General features: G+C 37.3%; 1 protein-coding gene across 1 annotated transcript in view; it reads right to left on the bottom strand.

Annotated features, from left to right (window-relative positions):
* SLC15A1 (solute carrier family 15 member 1) overlaps positions 1 to 23,948 on the bottom strand; it is a 56,964-nt gene extending 33,016 nt beyond the window's left edge. Inside the window, exons 1-7 of the mRNA XM_072622071.1 lie at positions 23,868 to 23,948; positions 9,381 to 9,397; positions 8,693 to 8,774; positions 8,451 to 8,592; positions 7,681 to 7,800; positions 5,134 to 5,233; positions 4,824 to 4,914 (exon numbers count right to left, since the gene is read on the bottom strand). Coding sequence (XP_072478172.1) covers positions 4,824 to 4,914; positions 5,134 to 5,233; positions 7,681 to 7,800; positions 8,451 to 8,592; positions 8,693 to 8,774; positions 9,381 to 9,397; positions 23,868 to 23,871 — 556 coding nt within the window. The 5' untranslated portion in view covers positions 23,872 to 23,948. The remainder of the gene's footprint in view (positions 1 to 4,823; positions 4,915 to 5,133; positions 5,234 to 7,680; positions 7,801 to 8,450; positions 8,593 to 8,692; positions 8,775 to 9,380; positions 9,398 to 23,867) is intronic.
* Positions 23,949 to 23,995: the final 47 nt, after the last annotated feature.

The raw sequence follows: 23,995 nt of genomic DNA, 5'->3' as shown, positions 1-23,995 counted from the left end.
AAAGAAATTTACCCGATAATTGTCGTGTGTACTTGAAAGGGTTAGCAAGTTGTGCATAGTAGATTTGCAGTTTCATGTATAATCATCGTTTTTATTGTATTATAATATGGAAATGTTTATTTTATTCCATAAAATAAAAAGAAAACAAATTTTAAAAGAATATATCAATTAACAGATTTGAAAAAATGTTTATATGATAGCTCCAAATAAATACTTCATTTTGGTAAATCTTTCCCTTCCCAGTTGAGATAAAAAGCCATCTAAAACAAAGACCCCAAAACTTGATACACAGACTCCTTTAAGTAAAAAAATATATTAAATTCAATGGTTCCTTTTCAACATACCGAGCTTAAACTCACAGTTCTTTGGCAAACTGATCAATGAACAACCCAGCTATAACTTAATAACTGGTCTTTGAGAATTACTGCAACTAGGATAAACCTGCAGTTGTCCTCAAGAGCTCCTCCAAACTTTGCTAGGTTGGTTCTCCAACAATAAAAGTCATTTTCTACCTCAGTAGGACCTACCAGAGCTTGTGCTTAATTCACAGCTTTGGAGATCCCAGAGCCATTTCAATGACATAGGGCAGTGGCTCTTAACCTGAGGTCCACGGATAGATTTCCATGGTCCATGTACTTGGGGGAAAAAAATTCTTCATTTCACTATAATTGGCTTTCCATCATTCTGAGAAGAGAGTCCAGAGGCTTCACCAGATAGCCAAAGGGATCCATAATACAAAAAAGTTAAGGACCCCTGGATTATCTGGTCCCTAAGGTCTTTTCCATCTCTATGATCCTGGGTCTGTGATTAAAAGGGGCCATCCCTTGAGTAACTGCTTGAAGAGGCCTATTCATTGAATGGGTGTATCTCACTCAAAGTGAGAATGTGATAAGACCTTAGCCTAAAATGTCCAGGGTCTCCCACTGCATCCTGGACCATCTCCAGTCATCCTGATGAATATTGGGCCACTGGATCCAGATGGCTTTGGAGGAGAAAGTGAGGTTGGTGACCTTGCACAGCCCTCCCTCACTCAAATCAAAGTCAATTGCAAGTCATGTCATCATTTTGATGCCATAGTCCTCTCAAACACAACAACAATGGTCTCCACTAGGTCATTCAGTGTTTTCTTGAATACTCACAGTGACAAGATGCTTATTACTTCCCCAAGAAGCTTGATCCAATTGGAATGTCTCTGGCCTCCCTAGAAGAGGTATCCTTTGGTCCCAGGTCTGCCTTCTGGGACCAGTTCCTAGGATATTTCCTAAGGGACCCCTTTCAATCTCTTCAAGACCACATGGAGGAGGGAACAGCAAATATCTAGTGGTGAAGTTACAATCCTTAAACCACTTTTCTCCAATGCATCCCACTGAGTCTCTCTACAGTCCTCAAGGTTTCCCTCTTGCAGTCTCACTTCTTTGGCTTCTTGGATGTCTGTACTTTCTCCTCTCCACCAGAAGAAATGTTTCTGTAAACATCTATTTCTTCCTACCCATACCCCTTAACTTATCATTGTTCATAGGTATGTAAACTTTGATTGAAAAAAAATACACTTTTATTTCAATATTATTGGTTTCCTTTGTAATTCTATGTGTTTCATTCACTAAAAAAATTATTCTGAGAAGGGGGTCTGTAGGCTTCACCAGATTGCCAAAGGGGTCTCTGACACAAAGAAGGTTAAGGCACTGTAGTAGAGTGTTGGACAGTTATGTGGAACATAGATAGCATGCTGGGCCTGGAGTCAGGAAGATTCCTCTTCAAAATTGGGCCTCAGACACTTACAAAGTGTATGACCCTTGGGCAAGTCACTTAACCCTGCTTGCCTCCATTTCCTCATCTGTAAAATGAGCTGGAGAAGAAAATGGCAAATCACTCCAGTATCTTTGTGGAGAAAACTCCAAATAGGTTCACAAAAAGTCAGACATGATTGAAAAACACTAAACCACAAAGCAGAACTTTAATAGAAGCAATTATACCGATTGACTTCCTAATACTGACTCATTCTTGCAGCCAATTCCATACATCCTACTCGATCATCGTAATCATTTTGACATTTTTATTTTATTTACTGGTTTAACATTGATCTTCAGTGATATGTCTATAGTTCTCTGCCTCATTCTTAACAGATTTGGGGACCATATCTACTGTATTTACCTGATGGAACTGCCTATTTTTTAAGAAAATTAATTTTCTTTGTTAATTGACTGTGAATCTGTCCGATTTTGGAGTTTTTAATATATCAGCTTTTTATTAACCTGTTTAAATGTCTTTTTTCCACAATTAATAGATTTTTGCTTTCTTATTTTTTCAGTTTGGGTTAGATTTTTTTCTAGCTATTAATGCACTTATTTATGCTTAGTTTTTTAAAATAATGTAACATGTAATATATAGTATAATATATAAGTATGTAACATAAAACCATAATATATTTTTCTAGATTTCTCCATTGACTGAGATCTCTCATTTTGCCCACTTGATCCATTTCTTCATTCTGGATTCAATTCGCTGCTGGTTTATTAAGTTTGTCTTCATAAAAATCAGATCTATTTTTTATTAATTTGATAATTCTTTATATTTATATATTTTCTTTACCATTTTTTCAGGTATTAGTTCTCTAGCTGCAAACTCAAGTTGCTAGATTCTAGTTAACTGATATAATTTGTTTCAATCTCAGATTTTTATATGCTATGTTTATAATATCATTATGCTATTAATCCTGTAATTTAATGAAAAAATTGGTATACACATCATTTTCAAGCCTATAAGTACCTTCTGATATTATTTTCTTTGTCAATTGTTTCTGAATTTTTTTTTTAGGGTAGAATTGTGATGATCAATGCAGAGAACTCCCAGTGAGGAAATTGCCTCTTCTAATACAGAAGAGCTACAGTTCTGCTACTGAGAGTCTCAGAGCATTATCTAGAGCACTGAGATAAGGAAACTTGTCTGGGATCACATAGACAATATAACACTTTTTAAAATGTGCTTGAAATTTTTTTTATTGATGTCCTACATGTATTTTTGAATGTTTGTTATTTTAAAAAAGAGTACACATTCTCTATATTTTTCATTAAGTTCTCTCCAAAAGTAATCCAATTTCTACATCATTCTACCTATAGCATGATTTCTGATCTTTGCTTGATTTTTCTATCATATCTCATTGGTGTTAAAACTTATTATTATTGACTTTCTAATTTTTTAGAACTCTATTAATGCTTCCTTTATAAATGCAGTTGCTATTCAATTAGGTACCTATATGTTTAATATTGATGTTCTGTTAATGAAACACTTAAGCATGCTATAAAATTCCCTTATCTCAATGTTTCCTAATTCTACTAGAGTCTAATATTATGGCTACTCTTGATCTCCCAAAACTGGCTCAAGCATTGTAAATTTTAGTTTATCATGTTAGAGTAGTAAGTATTTGTGCTCTAATGTTGCTGCTTGGAGGCAACATTGTTGGATTGTGTTAAATGCCCTTAAATATCTTTTCTTCTAAATAGGACAACTCAATTTATTTACATTAAATTTTATTATAATAATTAAACTCTATCTTCTATCATATTTTGATAAAATCATTTCATCAGAAGGCAATAGGTACTTTCACTTCATTAGTATTAATTCTATACATACAAGTATATACAACTCAACATAGTTCTATTTTAGACTATTAACTCTAGATTTCATTTGAAATCGAGATTTTCCAGTCCTTTCTTCTTTTCTCCCCCAACATACCTCCACCTCTGCTTGATTTGGGAATGTTGTTTAGGGATCTACCCATCTAACCTTTGCTCCATTCTTACATTTTTTCAGACTTTTTCAATGTATTGATCAGTTTTGCTGATTTTAAAAATATTTTTCTTCTCATTTTTTCCTCAAAAATATTATTTCTTATATGAATGGTTGCGTGGCAGGGGAGGGATATGGGGAAAAATTTAGGTGATGTAAAAATAAAAAATACCAATATAATTTTATTTATTAAAAAAAGAACATGGTTTTTCTGAGGAGCTAGTTGGGAAATTAACTATCAGAATATTACTATTGTTTTTCTTGTAGGAACACAGAAAAACTGTGTTGGCTCAGTGATGAATTTTTCATGTGATCACTTTCTACTTAGCTATTATGAAACCAACTTTGTTGTTGTCTTAAAGCTTGACAATATCCAGATGAACTGCATTGGAAGTTTACTCTTATTGGTGTCCTATGAATTCTGTTGATTTTCAAATTGTCTTTTCCATTTTTTTCCCAGAAAATACTTGTACTATTTTCCGAATGATCATATCCTTTTCTTAAATTTTCAAGGAAACACTTCTGGTTCATACGGTGTATGGGGGCAGGGAGATTGGAATGTCAACTAACCTCCTTTGCTTTAAATAAGTTGCATTGTGGATTAAAAACTAATGAATAAAGCTTTTTTTAAAATAAGTTTCTCTGAGATTTGTTACATAACTATTAAGGGACTAGAATGTAGAGATAAAATTGAGTAGAAATTGAGTCCAGATTTCTCTTCCTAGCCTGAGCTGCAAGAAGGGGAAAGCACTTTTTATTATTATAAGATAAATAGCAAGGAGGAAAAGGAAAAGTTCATGGGCTCAGAGTTAGCACTGAAAAGAAAGAAAGCACTGAAGTCATCTAGTCAAGCCTCCTCATTTTACAGTTGAGAAAACTGAGGACAATAGAGATTAAGAGACTTGCTCTAAATTGGCATATTGTCAGCAGAGCTGGCATTCAAATTCAAGCTCTGACTCCCAGTTTAATGTGCAATAATGTGATTTTACCATTCAAGAGAGGAAGAAGTAGGAATCCTATGGGTCAAGATTTTTTACCTCTGAGTATGGGTGTTATGATTGTAGAAATCAGACTTCCAGCATTGATGGCCAGATAAAATATGGAAAAAAATCTGTTTCTTTGTTTTTCCTGTATTGGAAAGGATATTAAAAAAACATGAGCACAAATTGATAGCAACTGTTAAGGACAAAAACCAACTGGTTGTCTGACATTAGCTCATCTTCTATCACTGTATACGTTACTCAAGGCATACTTGAAAAACACAAGTGGCTGATGGAACTTGTGTCAATGGAATTTTGTTCCTAGACATATTGGTGCAATCACCTATTTTCAACAAAGGGCACGTACCTGATTTTCTTCAAACTGATCTCCACCAAAGGCCGACACGCAAGGTTTTATTCCACCAGTACCAAGAGCAATCAGGATAAGTCCCACCATAGACAAAGATCTAGGAAAAGGAATTAACTTTTAAAAACATCCATTCCTTAAAGGTAGAGGGTGTCTCTTCTCTGCTCTTAATAATCTTCTCTTTCTATTTGATATAGTGGCACAGAGGAGGCTCAAATATTTATTGAAGAAAGTGATATTCTGATTCCTACAAATTTTGTCTACAATATCTTAGTAGCATATAATAAATTTTCTCTCCTCCCAGTAAACAGCCTATCTGGAGAAATGACATAAGCATACTGTACCTAATGCCTCTGAATGGTTCCATGAAAATGGGACTAAGCAAGGTGATATTATAAGAGATAGTTAAGTTCCATAGCTACAACATATATTTGAAATGGGTATACTTGAATAGCTAAGGCTTGGACAAAATCAGCTTAAAATCAGCCATTGGGGAGCTATTAGGATTAATAGTGCTGGGGTGGTAGGTGGGTCTATTTGGCTATACTAACAGATACAAAATGTTGAGATTTATATAGAAGGTTACCAGAGGAACACCTGAGGGTTTACAGGTAGAATGCTGGAGTGCTAAGAGATGGTTGATTCAAGGATAGGAGATGAATTTTTAAGTAGCCTTCTTGAAGTAGAATGGGAAGAGTGACTCACTTTTTTCCCTAGTAATCACCAGATCTTCTCAAGTAGAGACTATAACTCAAATGAGTTTAGACTGACAGAGAAAGTCCAAAGTGTTAATCTAACAAGTTGTATGGGGTAGACCAAAGCTGGAACTTGGGGATTAGGAAGTCAAATATCCCTGACTCCCCTTATGTCAGATACTGTAGATGCTGAGTAAACTGATGGGGCAGTGACCTAAAATTATAGAACACAGCCTAAAAGCTTTTTAAATGTATGTGGTTTTTCTTTTTGCTTTCTTGACCATATCCAAATAGCCACATCTTAACAACTTGTCATGAATTAGGCAACTAGGTAGCATAATGGATAAAGTGCTGAACTTTGAGTCAGAAAACCTCAGTTTGAATTCTGCCTTAGATTTATTAGCTGTGTTACTCTGGGAAAGTCAATTAACTCTATCTCTGGGGATAATGGCACCTGTTCCCCAGGCTGTTATGAGAATCAAATGAGTTAACGTTTGTAAACCTTAGAATGCTACAACATACTAGCTAATATTAATGTTATTATTACTGACAAAGAAATCGTCCCTAAATACGGACAGCTTATGGAAAGTAACTGACATCATTACAAAACTTAAGTCCTCACATAAAAATATGATGGATAGACTGGGATAGTTTCTGTGGATAGGTTAAAGATTCTTGGTATAGGGAATCCCAACTGTAGGGTGGAGTATAGAATAGCAATCACATTGTCACACAATGGCAGAGGTTAGGGCAGTATTATTTTGGGCTCCAGATGCAATTTCATGAGTGCAGGGATTCTCAGTGAAAAGATTCCTTCTGCTGATACAGACTGACATTTCATCTATGACTGTCTTAGAGTTCCCGAAAATCCTAATAGGTTAAATAACTTATGTTAAACTCTAGAGATGGCCGAGACTAAGTACCTCACATTCTCTCTCAATGCTTTTTCTTAATAAAAAGTTTTTTTAACTAGATTTCAAAACAAGTTAATGCCAACAAACCAGCAAGTTTTAGTAAGGAAATTCAGCTATACATAAATAAAAAGTGAGGTTAAATTATTTGTTTTATATTAAGAATATTCACCAAACACCTTGTAAACTTTAGGAAAAACCTGGAGGAAAGCCAAGAGGTTATTATCTAAAAGTAAAAATTCTTAAAAATTTTTGTTTTTCTGGCTTACCTGGCAATAGAGGCTTTTAAATGTTACATTTCCTTTGGAAGTGATGTTGTGTTATTACTATTAACATTAAAAAAATCTACTATTAATCGAATGATCACCATGGAAAGTAAATTAAGGTATCTAATATTTTTGAAGGAACAATTTTTCCCAGCTTGGCTTGTCCAGACTGCAAAGCAGATTAGTTCTCAGCTTTGCTTTCTATAGATTTATGAAAACAATACACAACAAAGGACACTATTAGGACCTTGGTCATTAGGCCACACCTCAATGAAAAGAAAATTAATTCAGTCTAGAAAAAGTTAGCATTTGACATAAACACTGAAGTAAGCAAGAAGGTGCCACATAAACACTGCAAAAGCTCCCTGTGTTTGCCAAGCTGCTTATTACTAGGAATCTTTCAATTGCCTCAAGGAGAGCATGATCACAATACAAATTGCTTGTTTATGAGTAAGGCATGGAGGTAAGTGGAACATCAAAACCAGAGGACAGAAAATACCATCCGACGTCAAAATGATGATATATTCAAGGCCCAACTTGTGACTGAGAGGAATGGTCTCTTTTATTTCTATAAGTTAACTGTGGAAGAACAGGCACATTTTTAGCAGGCCAGAGAGAAGTAAGTTAAACAGATAAAGCTGGAAAAAATACATAGGAAAATAAGTTTCAACTTACACATGCAAGGCAATGCTATCAGGGTTTCCATCATGGTTAGCATCCGAGAGGTCATTAATGGAACTTATGGCAAGGACCGCTTGCCCCAAAGTATAAACAATGGACAATGAGATGATTGTTCTTTAAAACAAAGAAAAAGTTGCGATAAGAAGATCTACCTATACTTGCAAATTTTTCCCTAGACCAAAAAAGATTCCCCATTTCATAAACATCAATTGCTCATGAAATCATAAGTTCTTTTGAGATCTTTTATAACTATCTGCCTCATATGATGGCAAGTATCATGGAACATGCCTGTTGAATTGAACAGAGCATTACCAAAGTATACTGTTAATTTTAGTGTGATTAAAATCAAACATTCCAGCCTCTGCATCTTTGCTCAAGTCATTCTTCTAAGAATGCCTTCCTATGAAGGCCTTCATTTCTCAACTCAAGTCCTCCCACTTTCTTTGGCTGCCTATAGCATAGTCTCATTTAATAAAAGATAGTATATTCTGTTTTTGTGTTTCCATATTTACAACTCCAGTGAAATTACAAGACCTATGAGGAAAGATGTCCTATGTATCCATCCTTACTGCACTTGAACATGGTGCCCTATACGTAACATGTGCTTAAATGTTGTTCCATTACTTAAAGAATGTTAAAGCTTAACTCTATATACAAAAAGAAAAGTACATATACTTTGTTTAGTCCATATCTCCCAGAGTCTAAAAAGGATACTATCTGAATTGATAAAGAATCTCCTTAAATAAAAAATAGAGACTACTCACTTGAATTTTCCCAGCCATGAGTCAGCAATAAGAGCTCCAAGGATTGGTGTTAGATAGCATAGAGCAACAAATGTGTGATAGATGGCAGTAGACAGGTTATCATCCCATTGAAGGAAACGTTGGAAATACAGAACTAGAATTGCTGTACGTGGAGGGGGCAAGGAGTGGAAAAAGGAGATGTTCAAATATTCAAGACAAGCATTTGTTGAAGCTAATAGAAGAGTGTGAATTCAAATAGTTACCTCTCATTCCATAGTAGGAAAATCTTTCACAGAATTCATTGACAATAATGAAAAAGATGCTTACAGGGTAACCAAGGCAACTCTGAAGAGGAAGGGGAGACAATGTTCAACTTACACAACTGAAATGTGTATCATGGACTCAGAGAATATTTCACATTAGTGTTCTCAGAGACAAGAAAAGAGACAGCTATATTTAGTTACTTATTCAAAGCTCCAAAGTTTTGCAACAATCCAGAGTTTAAAAATTCAAATTCTTTGTCTTAAATCATTTCACACTTACTATAAACTGGTCTAGGAGAAAAGTTTATTCACTGAGTTTATGAATAAAATATTTGATATAAATTAACTAGTCAATATAATCTCTTCATAATTAAAAAGGGATAGGTATTGAAGACTACTCGATAATTATCAATAAAAATTTAAGAATATCTTCTATGCAACATGACTAATGCAAAAATGTGTTTAATTAGAATGTAAGTGTAGAACTCTTAAAAGATTTCATGCCATCTCGGGGAGGGAGGGAAAAGGGAGAGGGAGAAAATTTAAAACTTATGGAAGTGATTGTTGAAAACTGAAAACAAATTAATTAATTCAATTTTAAAAATTTAAGAATATAACATAATTGTTTACACATATGGAAGTCTTAAATAAGGAAGACATTAAGCAATAACTGAAATGACATACTCACCAATGATTTGGTGGTCCCTAAAATGAGAGAAAAAATATTCAGTTAAGACTAGAAAGTCAAATAAAATATTTCTAAATATTTATATATTAATCTCCTAAATACTGAAACATGAATTCAAATGTATTAGTTAGTGACTAGGGAACTCAGGTTACTGTGAATACAATGTGTATGATCTTTCAGTTATGAAATAACTCTTTCTAGAACACAATAAACAATTGTGCTATACTTTTACTTTAATGCACTTTAGGTTCATTTTCCAAATGAAAAACACAAATAAAGATCTTTGATTTATGTCATTGATTAGGGTAGTTTCAATAAGTTTCAATTTAAAAACCTTCCTAATCACAAGGGAATTAACAAAAGAAAAACTCAAAATTTAACCATGTTTGCCCCCCCTACAAACATACAAATCAAACTGTGAAATATTCTGGGTTCCATTTTTTTTCTTGAAAAAGGAAGAGTGCATTATACCTATGATATGATTGTGTTTACCTTAAAAAAGACCAAAGCAACATTCTGTCTTGGTGACCCCTGATTTACTTAGTGAAGATCCAAGTGAACGATTCCCAGATTTCTAAAGAGTCATACTCTTTCCCCCATAATTCTTTTGTAGGTTTATAGAACCTAATTATGCCCTGGTTTAATTGGTCTAGTGAGAGACTCATCAGGAAACTTAACCACTAGATCATCAGGAAGAGAACTGAACTGGTTTCCCACTTGGAAGAGGGTGCTCTGGCTACCACAGGAGGGACGGGTGGGAAAAGGGCAATGGCTTCCTAGCTACTTTAGAAGAAAATCGTAGAATCATACCATTCACTTTCATATTTAAATTAAGTACTATATAGCTCAGCGGATAGAGAGATGAGCCTGAAATAAAAACAGTTATAAAAAGGCTGATGTGAGGATCAAAAAAAAAAAAAAAGGATATTTGTAAAAAGTGCTTAGCACAGTGTCGGATACAGAGTAGGTGCTATATAGATGGCGTTTTTTTTCCCGTCCCTGTCCTCTTAATGTGAAGACTGGAAAGACTGGGAGCTCAGTTTAAGGCTATTGTAATAGTCAAGGCAAGTAGTGCAAGATCTGAACTAGAATGGGGTGTGTGTGTGTGTGTGTGTGTGTGTGTGTGTGTGTGTGTGTGTGTGTATGTGTGTGTGTGTGTAAGTGAGACAAAGAGATACAGACAGAGACAGACAGACAGACACAGAGAGAAACTGACCAGGAGAAGGGGGTGGATACATAAACTGTAGTGATGGTAGAATTGACAGGACTTGGCAACTGGGATGGAAGTGGGCAAATGGAAGATCCAGGAGTGAGGCTGCAACCCTGGGTTACTGGGGAGATTGTGGTACCATTGTTTCCTGATAGATTGAGGGAAAAATAGATTCAAGGAGAGGAAAGAAAAAGAGTTTTGTGTTTGATCTGAATTGTTATTGATGACTACAGATTATGTCTAATAAGAGGTTGGAGATATAGGACTAGAGGTACATAAGAAGTTTGAACTGAAGATATAACTTGAGGAGTCATCTGTAAAGATGTGATATGGAAACAGATGGGTTCGATAAAGCAGTCTAAGATACAGTCTTGAGTAATATTCCATACTCTGAAAACAAGAGATAAAGAGGCTGGAGAGAATGAGAAGTTGTTATAAGAAAGGAACACAGCCAGGAGAAAAATGTTAGAGAAGTGAAGGGAAGATTTTTGGTATTGAAATCTGCAGAAAGGTTGTGGTAGATGAAGAACGAGAAAATGCCACTGAACAATAAAGAGATGAGTGGTTTTCTTTAAGGGAGTAGTTTCAATAGAAAGGTGGGGTCTTACCACAGTTTTCATAAATGATTGGACCTGTGACCTCATTGATATGGGTATGTTTCAATCAGTCATCATAACTAATACTAAAGAAAGTCAAGTTACTAAACATGTCCATATTCTATCATGAAAAGACCCCTGAATTTGGCATCTGGAGGTCTTGGGTTTTAATGGCTATGTTATTTTGAATAAGGCACTGATAAGATTTGGATAATCTGAGAATCAGTTTCTTTGTGTATAAAATGAGAATTATTGTAATAGTTCATCCTCAAGGTCTCTTCCAGCTCTAAAATATAAGAAACTTCAAGTAAAATCTGGGATTCAATACTTGACCTCTGGCATTGAAGGGAGGCTCCACCTACAGTAAGTACTTCAAGTAGTCACCTTTATAGCCCTCCTGAAGGGGAACATTCTTCATAAGAAAGATCAGAGATTATTGGACTCTTAAGTTTAAGAGAACCTGGTCAGCATTTCTTATCTTAATATACTAAAGGTAAACAGATTTATCAGGGACAGAAAGCTCAAGTGCAAAGAGGATGTGTACTTTGATATTTAAGTTTTTATGCTTATGTGATTTTTAAGCTTATGTGCTAGGTCATATTTTTTTTCTTTGGTAACATGGTTTGTTCATAATTTTCAAACTTAAACTTAACTTTCTCTGTAGGAAGGTGGGGCAAATAGACTGATAGGTGCATGTTCAGGGAAAAAAATTTTACCTAGACAGTTGGCCAATGAGCTGGACCCAAAATTTATAGGTAAGACATGAGGTGAATTTATCATCTGGCAAGTTACTCAGTATTTTCAGTAATCCAAAGCTATTCATTGCTGTGAAACTAACCCTCAAATGCCCATTTTATCCAATCAATGCTCCATGGTGGCAAATCATAAAATGTCACAACCTGAATCTAAAATACTAGTATCGCAAGGGTAATGAAAAGACATAATGAAAGGGATAGGGCACCATAACTTCAGTAATAAGATATCAAAAAGAGGAGGACTTGAGAAATAGAAAACAGATGTATAACTCAAGGGCTAAGTTTTATACCCTTGAAAATACTTTAGACAACGAGACTTTACACATCCTAGTTAAGTTTTCCAGAAAGAAAAGCTTCTAGGAAGCTGATTTTTTTTAAACCCTGAAATAGTAGTAGGGTCAGTTTAGATATCTTCTTAGGTAACATAAAACAATACGTGATTTAACATGAAATACTTGAAATAGCAATGATAAATTCAGTTCTTAGGTTAGTTTGACCTAGCACAAGACATAAGGGAAATTTGGTGTTGTTCCAAGAGTAGGTGGGGCAAGTGGATTCTTAGAACATCAGGCGAAACCAAAACTCTGTTGGTGTTTTGAGACGGAGAGTAATAACAGGAAGGCACTGAATTTCTAGGAGTTAGTAGTGAGTTTGATTTTTAGCACTTGCCTTGGGAATATTAAAATTATTATCTTTTACAAGTGAACAGATAGGAATAGGTAGCATAGCAACATGGAGGTAGAACTGAAACTATGAATCAGCCTCTGATTAGAGCTTCTAATCACTTTGATTTTCGACAGAGATCTGAAACAACTGTTTTGCTGCACGCATAAACCCTTTGCCATTTTGAAAAGTCACTACCAGCAGGAAGCACTAAGAGGTGTAGGGCTTCCCCACTCTCTACTTTTCAGACTTAATGGTAAGTGATCAATGTCCAATTTGCCTTCAGTATACTTTTTTCTTCCCCCTACTCCCTCTCCAAGGCAGAGTCTATCAAAATGAAAGGTGTTGGGAATCTTGGCATGGCTCTTTCCAAGAACAGTTAATCTCCTCTTGTTTAGGGTCAACTGCTAAGTGTAGCATTCTGAAGCTAGTAGGTGAGGAATCTCATCGAAAAAAAGGATGTTTCAAACATCCAGAGTGAGTGGATATATGATACAGTTGAATCTTCTATTATGACTGAAAGGTTCTCAGAAATCTAGTCAATCCCAACATTCTGTGGAGAAGATGAGCAGGGACTTTTTATTTTCATATTCTAAGAACCTAGTACAGTGCCTTGCATACAATAGGCATTTAATAATTTTACAGCCATACTGTTTTATGCACCCCCATCTTGGTATGACCTTAGGCAGGCCTTTTTTTTTTAGGTAAGGTTTTTATCTTTTAAGCTCCCTTCACTTACTAAGCAGTTTATCCATTTCCTCCTGATAGAACCTTCTCTCTTCGTTCAAGGTGCAGTTCAAGTATTACTTCTTGACTACTGCTCCCGTCAACAGATAGTGCCCTACCACCCTATTTACCTTCCTAACTGCTATTATCTCAATGCTTACACATGTATTCATTCTCCCATTAGAATTCATACTCCTTGATGGGGATAGGGACAGTTCCTTTGTGTTTGTAACCCCTACACCTTGCATAGTGCTTGTCACATAATAGCAGCAGGAAATGGAACACTAAATGCCTCAATATTACAAACACTCCTAGGGATAGGTTTGGACCTGTGAAAGTGTTGATAGAGGCTACTCCCAGGTGAGGAAATTCTTTCTACCAGAGCATGTCAGCAACTTCTCTGAAACTGATGGGTCTTAGAGTTATCTAAAGCAGTGAGGGGGGGAGGGGGGGTTAAGTGACTCAACTAGGCATATGCGCCAGGAGTCATACATTAGGTCTTTTTGGCTCTGTCTGTTCACTCTGCCATGCTGGCTGTCCCCCACACACAGTCACCACAAATTCTTTTATTTAGTAGTGTCTGCTTCTTTTAAGTTCCCATCTCCCGTTTTAAAATCAATAGGGGAAAAATAGGAAAAGGACCTATATCTACAAAAATATTTATAGCAGCTCTTTTGGGATTAGTATGAATTAGAAATTGAGAGGATGCTCATCCATAGGGGAATGGCTGAACCAGTCAGTTAGGTACATGCTTAGGATGGAATGTTTTTGTTGAGTTGCTTCTGACATGTCCAACTCTCTGTGACCCCATTTGGGGTTTTCCTGGCAAAGATACTGGAGTAGTTTGCCATTTCCTTCTCCAGAACATTTTACTGATGAGGAAATGAGGAAAACAGGTTTAAGTGAAGTGAAATGAACAGAATGAGGAGAATATTGTACATAGTGACAGCAATATTGTGCAATGATCAACTGTGAATGATTTAGCTATTTTCAGAAATACAATGATCCATGACAATTCTGAAGGATTTATGATGAAAAATGATATCCACCTCCAGAGAAAGAACAGATGGAGTCTGAATGCAGATTGAAGCACTCTTTTGAACTTCATTATTCTTTTTTTTTGGTAACATCGCTAATGTTGAAATGTTTTACATGATCGCACATGTATAATCTATATCAAATTGCTTGTTTTCTCAAGGAGGGAAGAAGAGAAGGTGGAAGAGAGACTATATGGAACTCAAAATTGAAAAAAAATGAAAGTCAAAAATTTGTATTTATATGTAATTGAGGAAAAAAAGAAAAATTAAATGTAATTCTCCTCCAAAAAGCCAGTGTTAATAAGACATAAACAACTAATTTTGAAGCAGATCTTTCATTTCCCTTGACTACTTTTTTTAAAGAATGAAACCAATCACAAACAGTAAAAATGAATGGTCAGCAATGAGAAACAGCATGAATAATGCCCAAAGTAGATAATTTAGAATGACTAGCTATTAAAGGGACACTTTGTAAGTTACAGTATAAAGCCTTTAACAAAAGCCCAGGGCTAGGGTATAATGCCCAAAGTAGATAATTTAGAATGACTAGCTATTAAAGGGACACTTTGTAAGTTACAGTATAAAGCCTTTAACAAAAGCCCAGGGCTAGGGTATTTATTCCTTCTGATGATCAATTATCAGTCTTGACCAAATCATAGACACTGAAAACTAGTTACTGTTTCTTCCTGAAGCAGCATACTCTGCTGCTAGATACAGGGACCTGACCGGTGAATTCATAGGTATAGAAAACTACCAACTAAAGAAACTCTGCAAAAGCAGATCAGTCACATGTCACAAAAGACTATGAAATTTATCAAAGAGGTAGAGCTAAACATGCTTTAGTGGCCTGGGAATTTGCCTGTTTTAAACCCCGCTGAAAACCTATGAGCTATAATCAAGGCTACAATTGAAAAACGAGTTTGTCAAAAGGATGCTTTATATGTAATATGTAATAAAAGTACGGTTTCCTGGTGAATTTCAAAATGTATGAACTCAACATCAAATCACATAAAACAAGTGATTGAAGCAAAAAAAATCTTTTAAAGCTTCTTAGTCAACAGATTAATTATTTTACTTTTTCCAAATAATTTGCACAACACTATTTGATTGCAAAGTGGGTGGTGTTGGCAATTCACTGGGAATGCAGACTTGTTGCTGTCTTAAGTCCTAGCAACAAAAGGTTACATACATGGATAACTATGACACAAATTAAAACACAGGTACATCTATTTCACATGGGGGGCAGAAATCTTATGTAATTGTGAAGCAGTTAATTTTGTAGTTCGTTAAGACCCACCTCTCCATCTCTTTTTGTATGAACTATGTACCCACACTTTTTCCCACTGTGCTTATGTCTGTGGATGTTTGTTTTAACCTAAGTCCAGTTCCCTACACTAATACTTGTTTGATTTCATCTTCTTCATCCCATTGCTGTTACCTACTCAATCTTTGTGGGGTCCAATTCTGTCATCCAATATGGTGGATGTCTTGGTTTGTCATCCACAAATCTGATAAAAGGGACCATCTAATCATTGATCAAAATGTTGACAAGGACTAAGAATAGATATGTGACATTATTATAAACCTTTCTATATCAGGGTGATATATACTAATTAGTAATAATGAAAATAATAATATATATAACACTTTAAGGTTTGCAGAGTGCATTTCATATGTTATCTTATTCAATCCATTCATAACTCTTTAGGTCCAATTGTTCAATCAGTTTTGATTCCACATAATTACTTTCATCTAGGACACAGCTGTCATCAAAAGATGGACAGAAGACGTAAAAAATTTAATGTAATACATTGGAAAGAGTGCTGAATTTAGAACCAGAAGACTTTAAGCTCAAATCCTAGTTCTGTTATTTACTACCTGTGAAGATTAGTCTGGATTAAGTATTTCTAAGTCTTCAGTGGTTCATCTTCAAAACAGAGTGGACTAGATCATATTGAAGGTCTGCTACAACTCTAAATATCAGTTCATGATACCTTGATCCTAAAAATCTTGGCAATCTCAGTACAATTTGCATGGCATTCCCATCTGGTACCTCTGCCAAAGGGAAATAAGGTTAGTCTCTTTAGATGTCCACAAGCTAACATACCATCATCATTGCTTTCCCTTCTAAGTACTCGTAAACCAATTCCTTGCAATATTCTAAAACGTGAAACCAAGTGAAGCTTGGCAATTTCAGAAAACCTACAAACAACTTCCCATTTAAAGAGAGAGAGGGACAGTGAGAGAAAGACAGAGAAAGACACAGAGACACAGACGGACACAGAGAGAGGGGGGGAGTGAGAGAAGAAGAGGGGGAGAGGGGGAGAGACAGACAGACTTTTGATTCTTTTGTTCTGTGGCACCTCTCCCATTTTCCATTACTGTGCTAAAACATTGGCATGGCCATCATTTCTAAATTATTTCATTTATTGTTGTTTTTTTAATCAAATCTCCTAACTTGACTACATAAAGGGAGGTAAATACTCTCACTAAGTCATCTCACTTATGGTATGTTTTATCTCACTTCTGACTAATTTAAATTTTATGTCTTAGCCTAGAGATCTTTGTCTTTATTAGAGAATACAGAAGCAAAATAGAGTAGTTCTATCCCATGTCTTAAACTTTCCAAGCAATAGATCCATCCTTTTTAAAATTTTCTTAATCATTCTTACTCCTTCCCACATCCCCACACCTGCAGTGTCCATAGCTAGTAATGGCTAGGGTTTCTTGCCTTCTGAGTTTGGCCTACCTTTGGGCTGGGAGAATAAAAGTTCACATTTGTATATCATTTTTCAGCTACTTTAATCTCACCCTCTAAGCTAAACAGTACAAGTAACAAGGAAACTAAGGCTTGAAATGACTTTCTCTAGGTTCCATTGCTAATAAGAATTTTCCTGCTCTAGTCCATTCTTTACTCAATTCTCAAAGTTATCTTCCTAAAGTGCAGGTCTGGCCATATCTCATTTCTGTTCAATAAACTACTTCTTAATAAATAATATTAATTAATATTATTATATTATTAATAAACTACTTCTGTTCAATAAACAAGCTCCTTCGTGCCTCCAGGATCAAATATAAAATCCTGTTTGGTTTTGAAAGCTCTTTCTAATCTGTCCTCTTCCTACTTTTCCAGTGTTCTCACATCTTTCTCTCCATCTACTCTATGATACAGTGATTCTATCCTCCTTACTATAACTCCTCCCAACTCCATGTATTATGACTGGCTTTCATACCTGGAAGCCTCCCCATTCTCATTGTTGCCTCCTGGGTTTCCTTCCAATCTTAGCTAAAGCCATATCTTTTCCAAGAAGTCTTTCCCTGGCCAGTGCCTTTTCTCAGAGATAACTCTAATTCAGTGCCTTTCCTCTGAGACTAACTCCAGGTTTATCATATGTTTGTGTGTATCTGTATACACATACATACACACACACACACACACACACACACATCTTGTTTGTAAGCTGTCTCCCCTATTAGACTGTGAGCTCCTTGAGATCAAGGACTGTTTTTGCCTTTATATGTCTAATGTTTCACATAGTGCCTGGCACATTGTAGGTACATAATAAAACCTTATTGACTTGATATGGGAGAGGTAGAATTCAAACCCATATTTTGATATGCGAGAGGAAGTGGATGCACCAGGTATAGATAGCTTTTTTCAATTAAGTTAGCCAAGACAGTACAAGACAACTCCTAATAGGGATGGTAGGATCAAATGAGTATTTTTTTAAAAAGATAGGGGAGAAATGGGCATACTTGTAGGCAGCAGGGACTATAGCAGCCTATAGATAGGAAGATCAAAGATAAGTGAGAAAGTAAAGATGATAAAAGAGGCAATCTGCTGAAGAAACAGATGTAATAGGATCAGAGGTCCATGTAGATAGGCTTCAACAGACTGCTCAAAGGATGAATAAGACAAGGAAAGAATAACTGTGATTAAGAAAGTTGTAAGCACAGTCAAGTGGTAAGAATGATAGAGTGCCAAGCCTGGAGTCAGGAAGTCTCATCTTCCTGAGTTCAAATATGACCTCAGACACTTACTAGCTGTATAACCCTGGGCAATTCACTCAACCCTGTTAGCCTCAGTTTCCTCATCTGTAAAATGAGCTGGAGAAGGAAATGGCAAAGTCACTCTAGTATCTTTGCCAAGAAAACCACTAAACACCTAATCAACAAAAGGGTATCATGGCAAATTGGAAAAGAACCACAGGTTCTAGGGCTAATGGACCAATGACTAGGAATTTACAGTGGAAAATGGCTACCAGATTATTCCAGTCAACCAATAGGAACTTCTTTGTGAAGACCTCATCCACATCCAACTGACCTCAATCATGTCCCCTCAATGCCTGTCAGAATATAGCAAATCTGTCTTCTCTCTCTGACTCAAGTCTGCTGTTTAATATTGTCATCATGACTATTTTGTCTGGGTCTGTTGACTCTGGATTTGGTACACCAACCCAGTTCCTTGAATCCTGGCTTGTGTCCCAGTAATGTTCTCTCACCCATCCTACTGACCATTTCCTTCAAGCTCTCTGTGCCTACTTTTGGCTGAACTCCCTTTAACAGTGTTATTTATAGACCAAGTTCTCCAGGGGTAATTTCTCCATACCACTGTAGTTAGCCTACTCAATAACTGGATGAAATTCAGGGCCCTTCCACCTCCACTGACCCCAGGAAAACTATGAACCAAAGTTAACATTTAATGCCTTAATTCTGTCTGTCCCAATTCCTGACCTCAGTCAAAGTGAGAACTTGAAAAGACCTTAGCTTAAAAAGGCTGAGGTCCCCCACTGCATCCTGATCTATATCTGACCACTGGACCCAGATGGCTCTGGAGGAGAAAGTGAGGCTGGTGACTGCACAGCCTTCCCACATTCAAATCCAATTCAGTTGCAAGTCATGTCATCATCTCCCTGATGTCATGGTCCTCTTCATGAATGAAGGACAAACCACAACTTATTGTAAACAATCATAACTGCATAGAATTTTTATTACATATTCCTATACTAATATCTAATTGATTTAATTAAGTAATTAAATTAATACTATCATTTCCATACCAAATTACTTTTGCAAATAATTTTTCATTGTTTACATTTGTCTAATACAATTTGTCAAAATTTTGAACTAAACATTTTTCATATCCCACATTTTCCTATTCTACCTCAAAAATCTGACTCCCCCTCCCTATGAATAACTATACTAGGGATAGATACTACATTTGATTCCCAGAATCCTTAGTCTAATCCATGCCAAATTCAATCAATAAGCATTTTTTAACTGTTGACTTCAGGCACTGTTAAGTATTCGGGAGATAAACAAAAGGCAAAAACAGTCACTGTTTTCAGGGAACTTGCAGGCTAATAGAGGGGACAATGCTCTCACACACATAAAAATCACCACCTTCAAGATTAATCGAGTATACAGAGGGTAGGTAGCCTTAGACGAGATGATACTAACAGCCAGGGAAACAGAAGAAGGCTTCCTAGAGCAAGTAGCACTAGAGCTGTCATTTTTCCTTTTTTCTTATTCTCAACTTAAAACACGAAATAAATGGGCATTTCTATAGACACTGTAGAACAGTGAATTGTACTTGAAAGTGGAAATATCTATAATGCAGAGTGTGTCAAGTTGAGTCTTAAAGTAAGTCAGAGATTCTCTTCAATACTTGATCATCTTGCCCCCTTCTCAGACTTTAAGGATATAGGAACATACATTCAGAAGTGGAAGAGACCTCAAACATCATTCAGTCTAACTCTAGAGCATCTAATTTGTCTAAAAATCAGCCTTTTCTAACATAGTATTGCACTTGGAACACTTCAAATGGCAACCCTCTGGATACAGTCACCTATCACTTGGGTAACAGTTTTCCCCTGCATATTCTCAGTTTCAGGTGTTCAATAGAGATAGTCATTATAGGTTTAAGATCTAAGACCATGTAGTCTTCTACTACATCTGCAACTTCCACATAATTTGTACAGTGCAAGCCAAGGACTTCGCCAAGATTTCATTAATGTTTCTTGGAGCTAGCTAAGGGACAGGTCTTTGACCATACCTAAAATAATCTAGAGGAGAAATGTAATGCACAAAGTCCTGGGACATATGACTCCTTAATGAAGCCAGAAACATATTGAAATGTAACTGGGAAAAATTAAACAAAGTTAAAATACAATAAAGCATAGGTAACGTTACATTTTAAAACTAAGTCAATATGCAGCCCAAAGTCACCCTCATGTATGGATGAGTAGCTCCAATTAATCTCAAATTTCTCAGACTCAGATTTCTATTTGAGTATGACATCATTGGTCTAGATGAAGTTGTCCAGAGTTATCTGAGGTCACCAAGTCCTTCCTGCTATCTCCAGGTTATCTCCCTAAGTACTCTTCTTTCCTTGCCACGTAAAATCGATAATCTCATTGACTGTTTCTCTGTAGGTGACTCCCATATCCATCTATCCAGCCACCATATCTATACATCCAGCCCTCACATGTGAGTTTCTTTTCTGCCTACTGGACATTGCCACCGGACGTACCATGTGTTTCCTCAAAATTAAAACATCTCAAAACAGAACTCACCTCTCTTCCTAAATCTGCCCTCCTGTTCCCTTCACTTATTTCTGTTGAAGTCATTAGCATCTTTTTAGTGTTTTTCATTTTTTCTTATTCTCAACTTAAAACACGAAATAAATGAACATTTCTATAGACACTGTAGAACAGTGAATTGTACTTGAAAGTGGAAATATCTATAACGCAGAGACTAAAAACCTTAGTCAGCCTCCTGTCTTCAGTCTTCCTCATCCTTTATATTCAATAAGTTGCCAAGGCTTCTTTACCCTACCTCCATAATATCTCACAACCATCATTTTCTCCCCATTCAGCCTCTTTCAGTCCATCATTTCCCACCAAAACTACTACAATAGTCTCCTTCTGGCCCAGTGGATGGAGCGCAGGGTGTGGAATCAGGAAGACTCGAGTTCAAATGTGCCCTCAGATACTTACTAGCTATGAGACTCTGGGCAAGTCACTTAACCTGTTTGCCTCAGTTTCCTCAGTCCCCTAAACTGGGAATAATAATAGCACCTACTTCCCAAGGTGAGGATCAAATGAGATATTAGCAACAGGCTTATCACAGTGTTGGGCACACAGTAGGTACTTAATAAATGCTTCCTTCCTTCCTAATTGATCTCAGTGCTTCTAGTCTTTTCCTTCTCTAATCCATCCTTCACACAGTTATCCAATGATATTCCTGGAGCACAGCATTCCTGATCAAGAAATTCTAGTGGCTCCCTATTGCCTCTAGGACAAAATATAAATTCCTTGGTTTGGCCTTCAAGCTTTTCAAAATTTGGTTTCAATGCACTTTTCCAGACATACTTTGCGTTGTTCCCCACTCACTGCATGTTTCAGCCCAACTAGCTGATTTGCTGTTTTTCTATAAACTGAGTGCAATATGTGGTATGAGCAGGGGCCACTTATGCTTTGTAGATGCAGAATTATTCAAGCTTTAATCTTTAGCATAAAAAACATGTGAATTAGCTCCAGAACACTGAACAATGACCCCCCAAAAGGCAATGATTCTTCTTCCCTGGCAGAGTAGTTGCTATCAAGGGCCCATTTCACAAAAGCAGTAAAGAGGGAAGACCATACAAACACAACCTAGCTGCTAGAGATCACCACTTCTTTAAACTCCTGCCAGACAAGCCCACAACTTGATAGTGTTCATTCAACTCCAGGTGACAATTAGATTTAGTCATGTCTAAAAACTATATTTGAGAAACTTGGAGTTTCATTTTTCTGCCCATTTCCACTCCGAATTTCTTCCTTCCCATTGTCTAGGCAGAACAAATTTATCTTCCTCCCCTATCTCCACCAAAACCAAAACCATTGCCAAAATGTTTTACCAAGTTAAACACCTAGAGTGTGGGTGTGCCAATTTTTATGAAAAATACTGACAAAATGGAGTCTATCCAGAACTGTAAAAGGTACCAATTAGTAAGAAAATCATGCCACATTAGAAAAAACCAGAGGAGAAAAGGGGGAGGGGGTAACACAGCTGTCTCCAAAGTTTTGCATCAGCCTCCTCTCCAAGAGGGAGTCAGAACTGGGACAAACTCATGTTGTTCAATTGCTATTACTTCAATCTGGCAAAAGAAGACATTTGCAGACAGCTAGCTATTTAGAAAGTGGAGTGCCTCCCAAGAGAGTGAGCATGGCCTACAGACAGCAGGGTGCATAGTCGCTTGAAGGATGTGGAAAGGATGCCCAGTTAGGGAAGGACTCATAAATAGAAAAGGAATCTTTTGGACAAAGAGGGAATGTTCCATTTCTTCCTCCTTTGGATACAGATACAGATACATATACGTACATACACACACACACACACACACACACACACACACACACACACACACACACACACACACACATATCCTTTTCCTACCAGCTTGAGTCTCTTCCTCTCCTTCCTCCCCAACCTCCTATCTCCATCACAAAAGGAGTCCGGAAGCATCCCCTCCGCGCAGAATACACAGGAAAGGCTGTGTCCTCACTCCATTTCCCTAAAGGCTCCCTGCAGGTGGCCAAAGACTAGGCCCCGCCAAGTAGGCAGCATTTGGTGTCGCTCACCTAGCGTCCACCCAAGCCGATGTAATCCTCTGACATTGTTTCAGCATTTGAGGGAAGGGACTTAGACTTTAGGACCCCAGCCTAACCAATCTCCGTGGCCTCTTGGCACTCATTCTTTTCCCTATCTCCTATTGCGTGTGCTCTGGCGTCTGTTTTTTCCATCCAACCTCCCTAACCTACGGCCATCCCCCGTCCCCACCACAGAAGTGGACTGTGAGGATTCTGGGATTGGCCGGCTCTGGTAGATAATGTGCCCGCTATTCCGGGGCTGAGCTCTGAGCTGGCACTCAGCTGAGACCTCCGTTTCAGCTTCGTATAGTGAGGGCATTCGCTGTTCCTGGGGGGGGGGGGGGGGGGGAGGGTCTCCACTACTCGGAATGAGGTCTGAGTAGTGGGCTTGTTGCACCTGAGCGGAGGAGGGGGTGGGCTCGCTCCTATTCTGTGAGCTCAGAGTAATGGGCTCGCTGCTATTCAGGGGGAAGTTTGGTGCTGGGGTGGGGGGATCGGGCTCCTGGCCCCTTGGGGGGGGTCTCGGCGGAGAAGGCGGGGAGGGGAGCTCCATGCTACTAGGAGAAGGGTTGTTGCTATTCAAGGAGATCGTAGGTGCTATGGAGAGAGGAGGGCAGGTTGCTACTGCTGGAAGGAGCGCGAGCTTGCTGCTCCTTTGGTTCCGCTTCTACCCCCATCTCCTACTACGCTGCGCTCTTCAGCCTCTGGAAGTCTAAGAGCTCCAGTTTGAGCGCGTCTCCCTTAGCCCACCTGCTAGGTCCGGAGGTCTTTGGATAGCAGGCATTCTGCAGTAAAAAAGGGAAAGTTCAAGGAGTTGGGCAAAACTTTTGATTCTGACCCGCTAAGTTTCTGTTCCCTCTCACTTACCCATGGTGGCAGGTTGGAGCGCCTCTACGGGACTGCCAAGACAGAGGAAATGTGAAGATTTTTTTATCTTTGGTTGGTTTTTTTTTTCTTCCTCCTATAAAGGTGTTGCTCCAAGCCCTGCCCACCTA

This window comes from Notamacropus eugenii, chromosome 6 (genome assembly GCF_028372415.1).
Source record: "Notamacropus eugenii isolate mMacEug1 chromosome 6, mMacEug1.pri_v2, whole genome shotgun sequence".
NCBI lineage: Eukaryota > Metazoa > Chordata > Mammalia > Diprotodontia > Macropodidae > Notamacropus > Notamacropus eugenii.
This window is presented reverse-complemented; position numbering and strand designations above follow the sequence as displayed.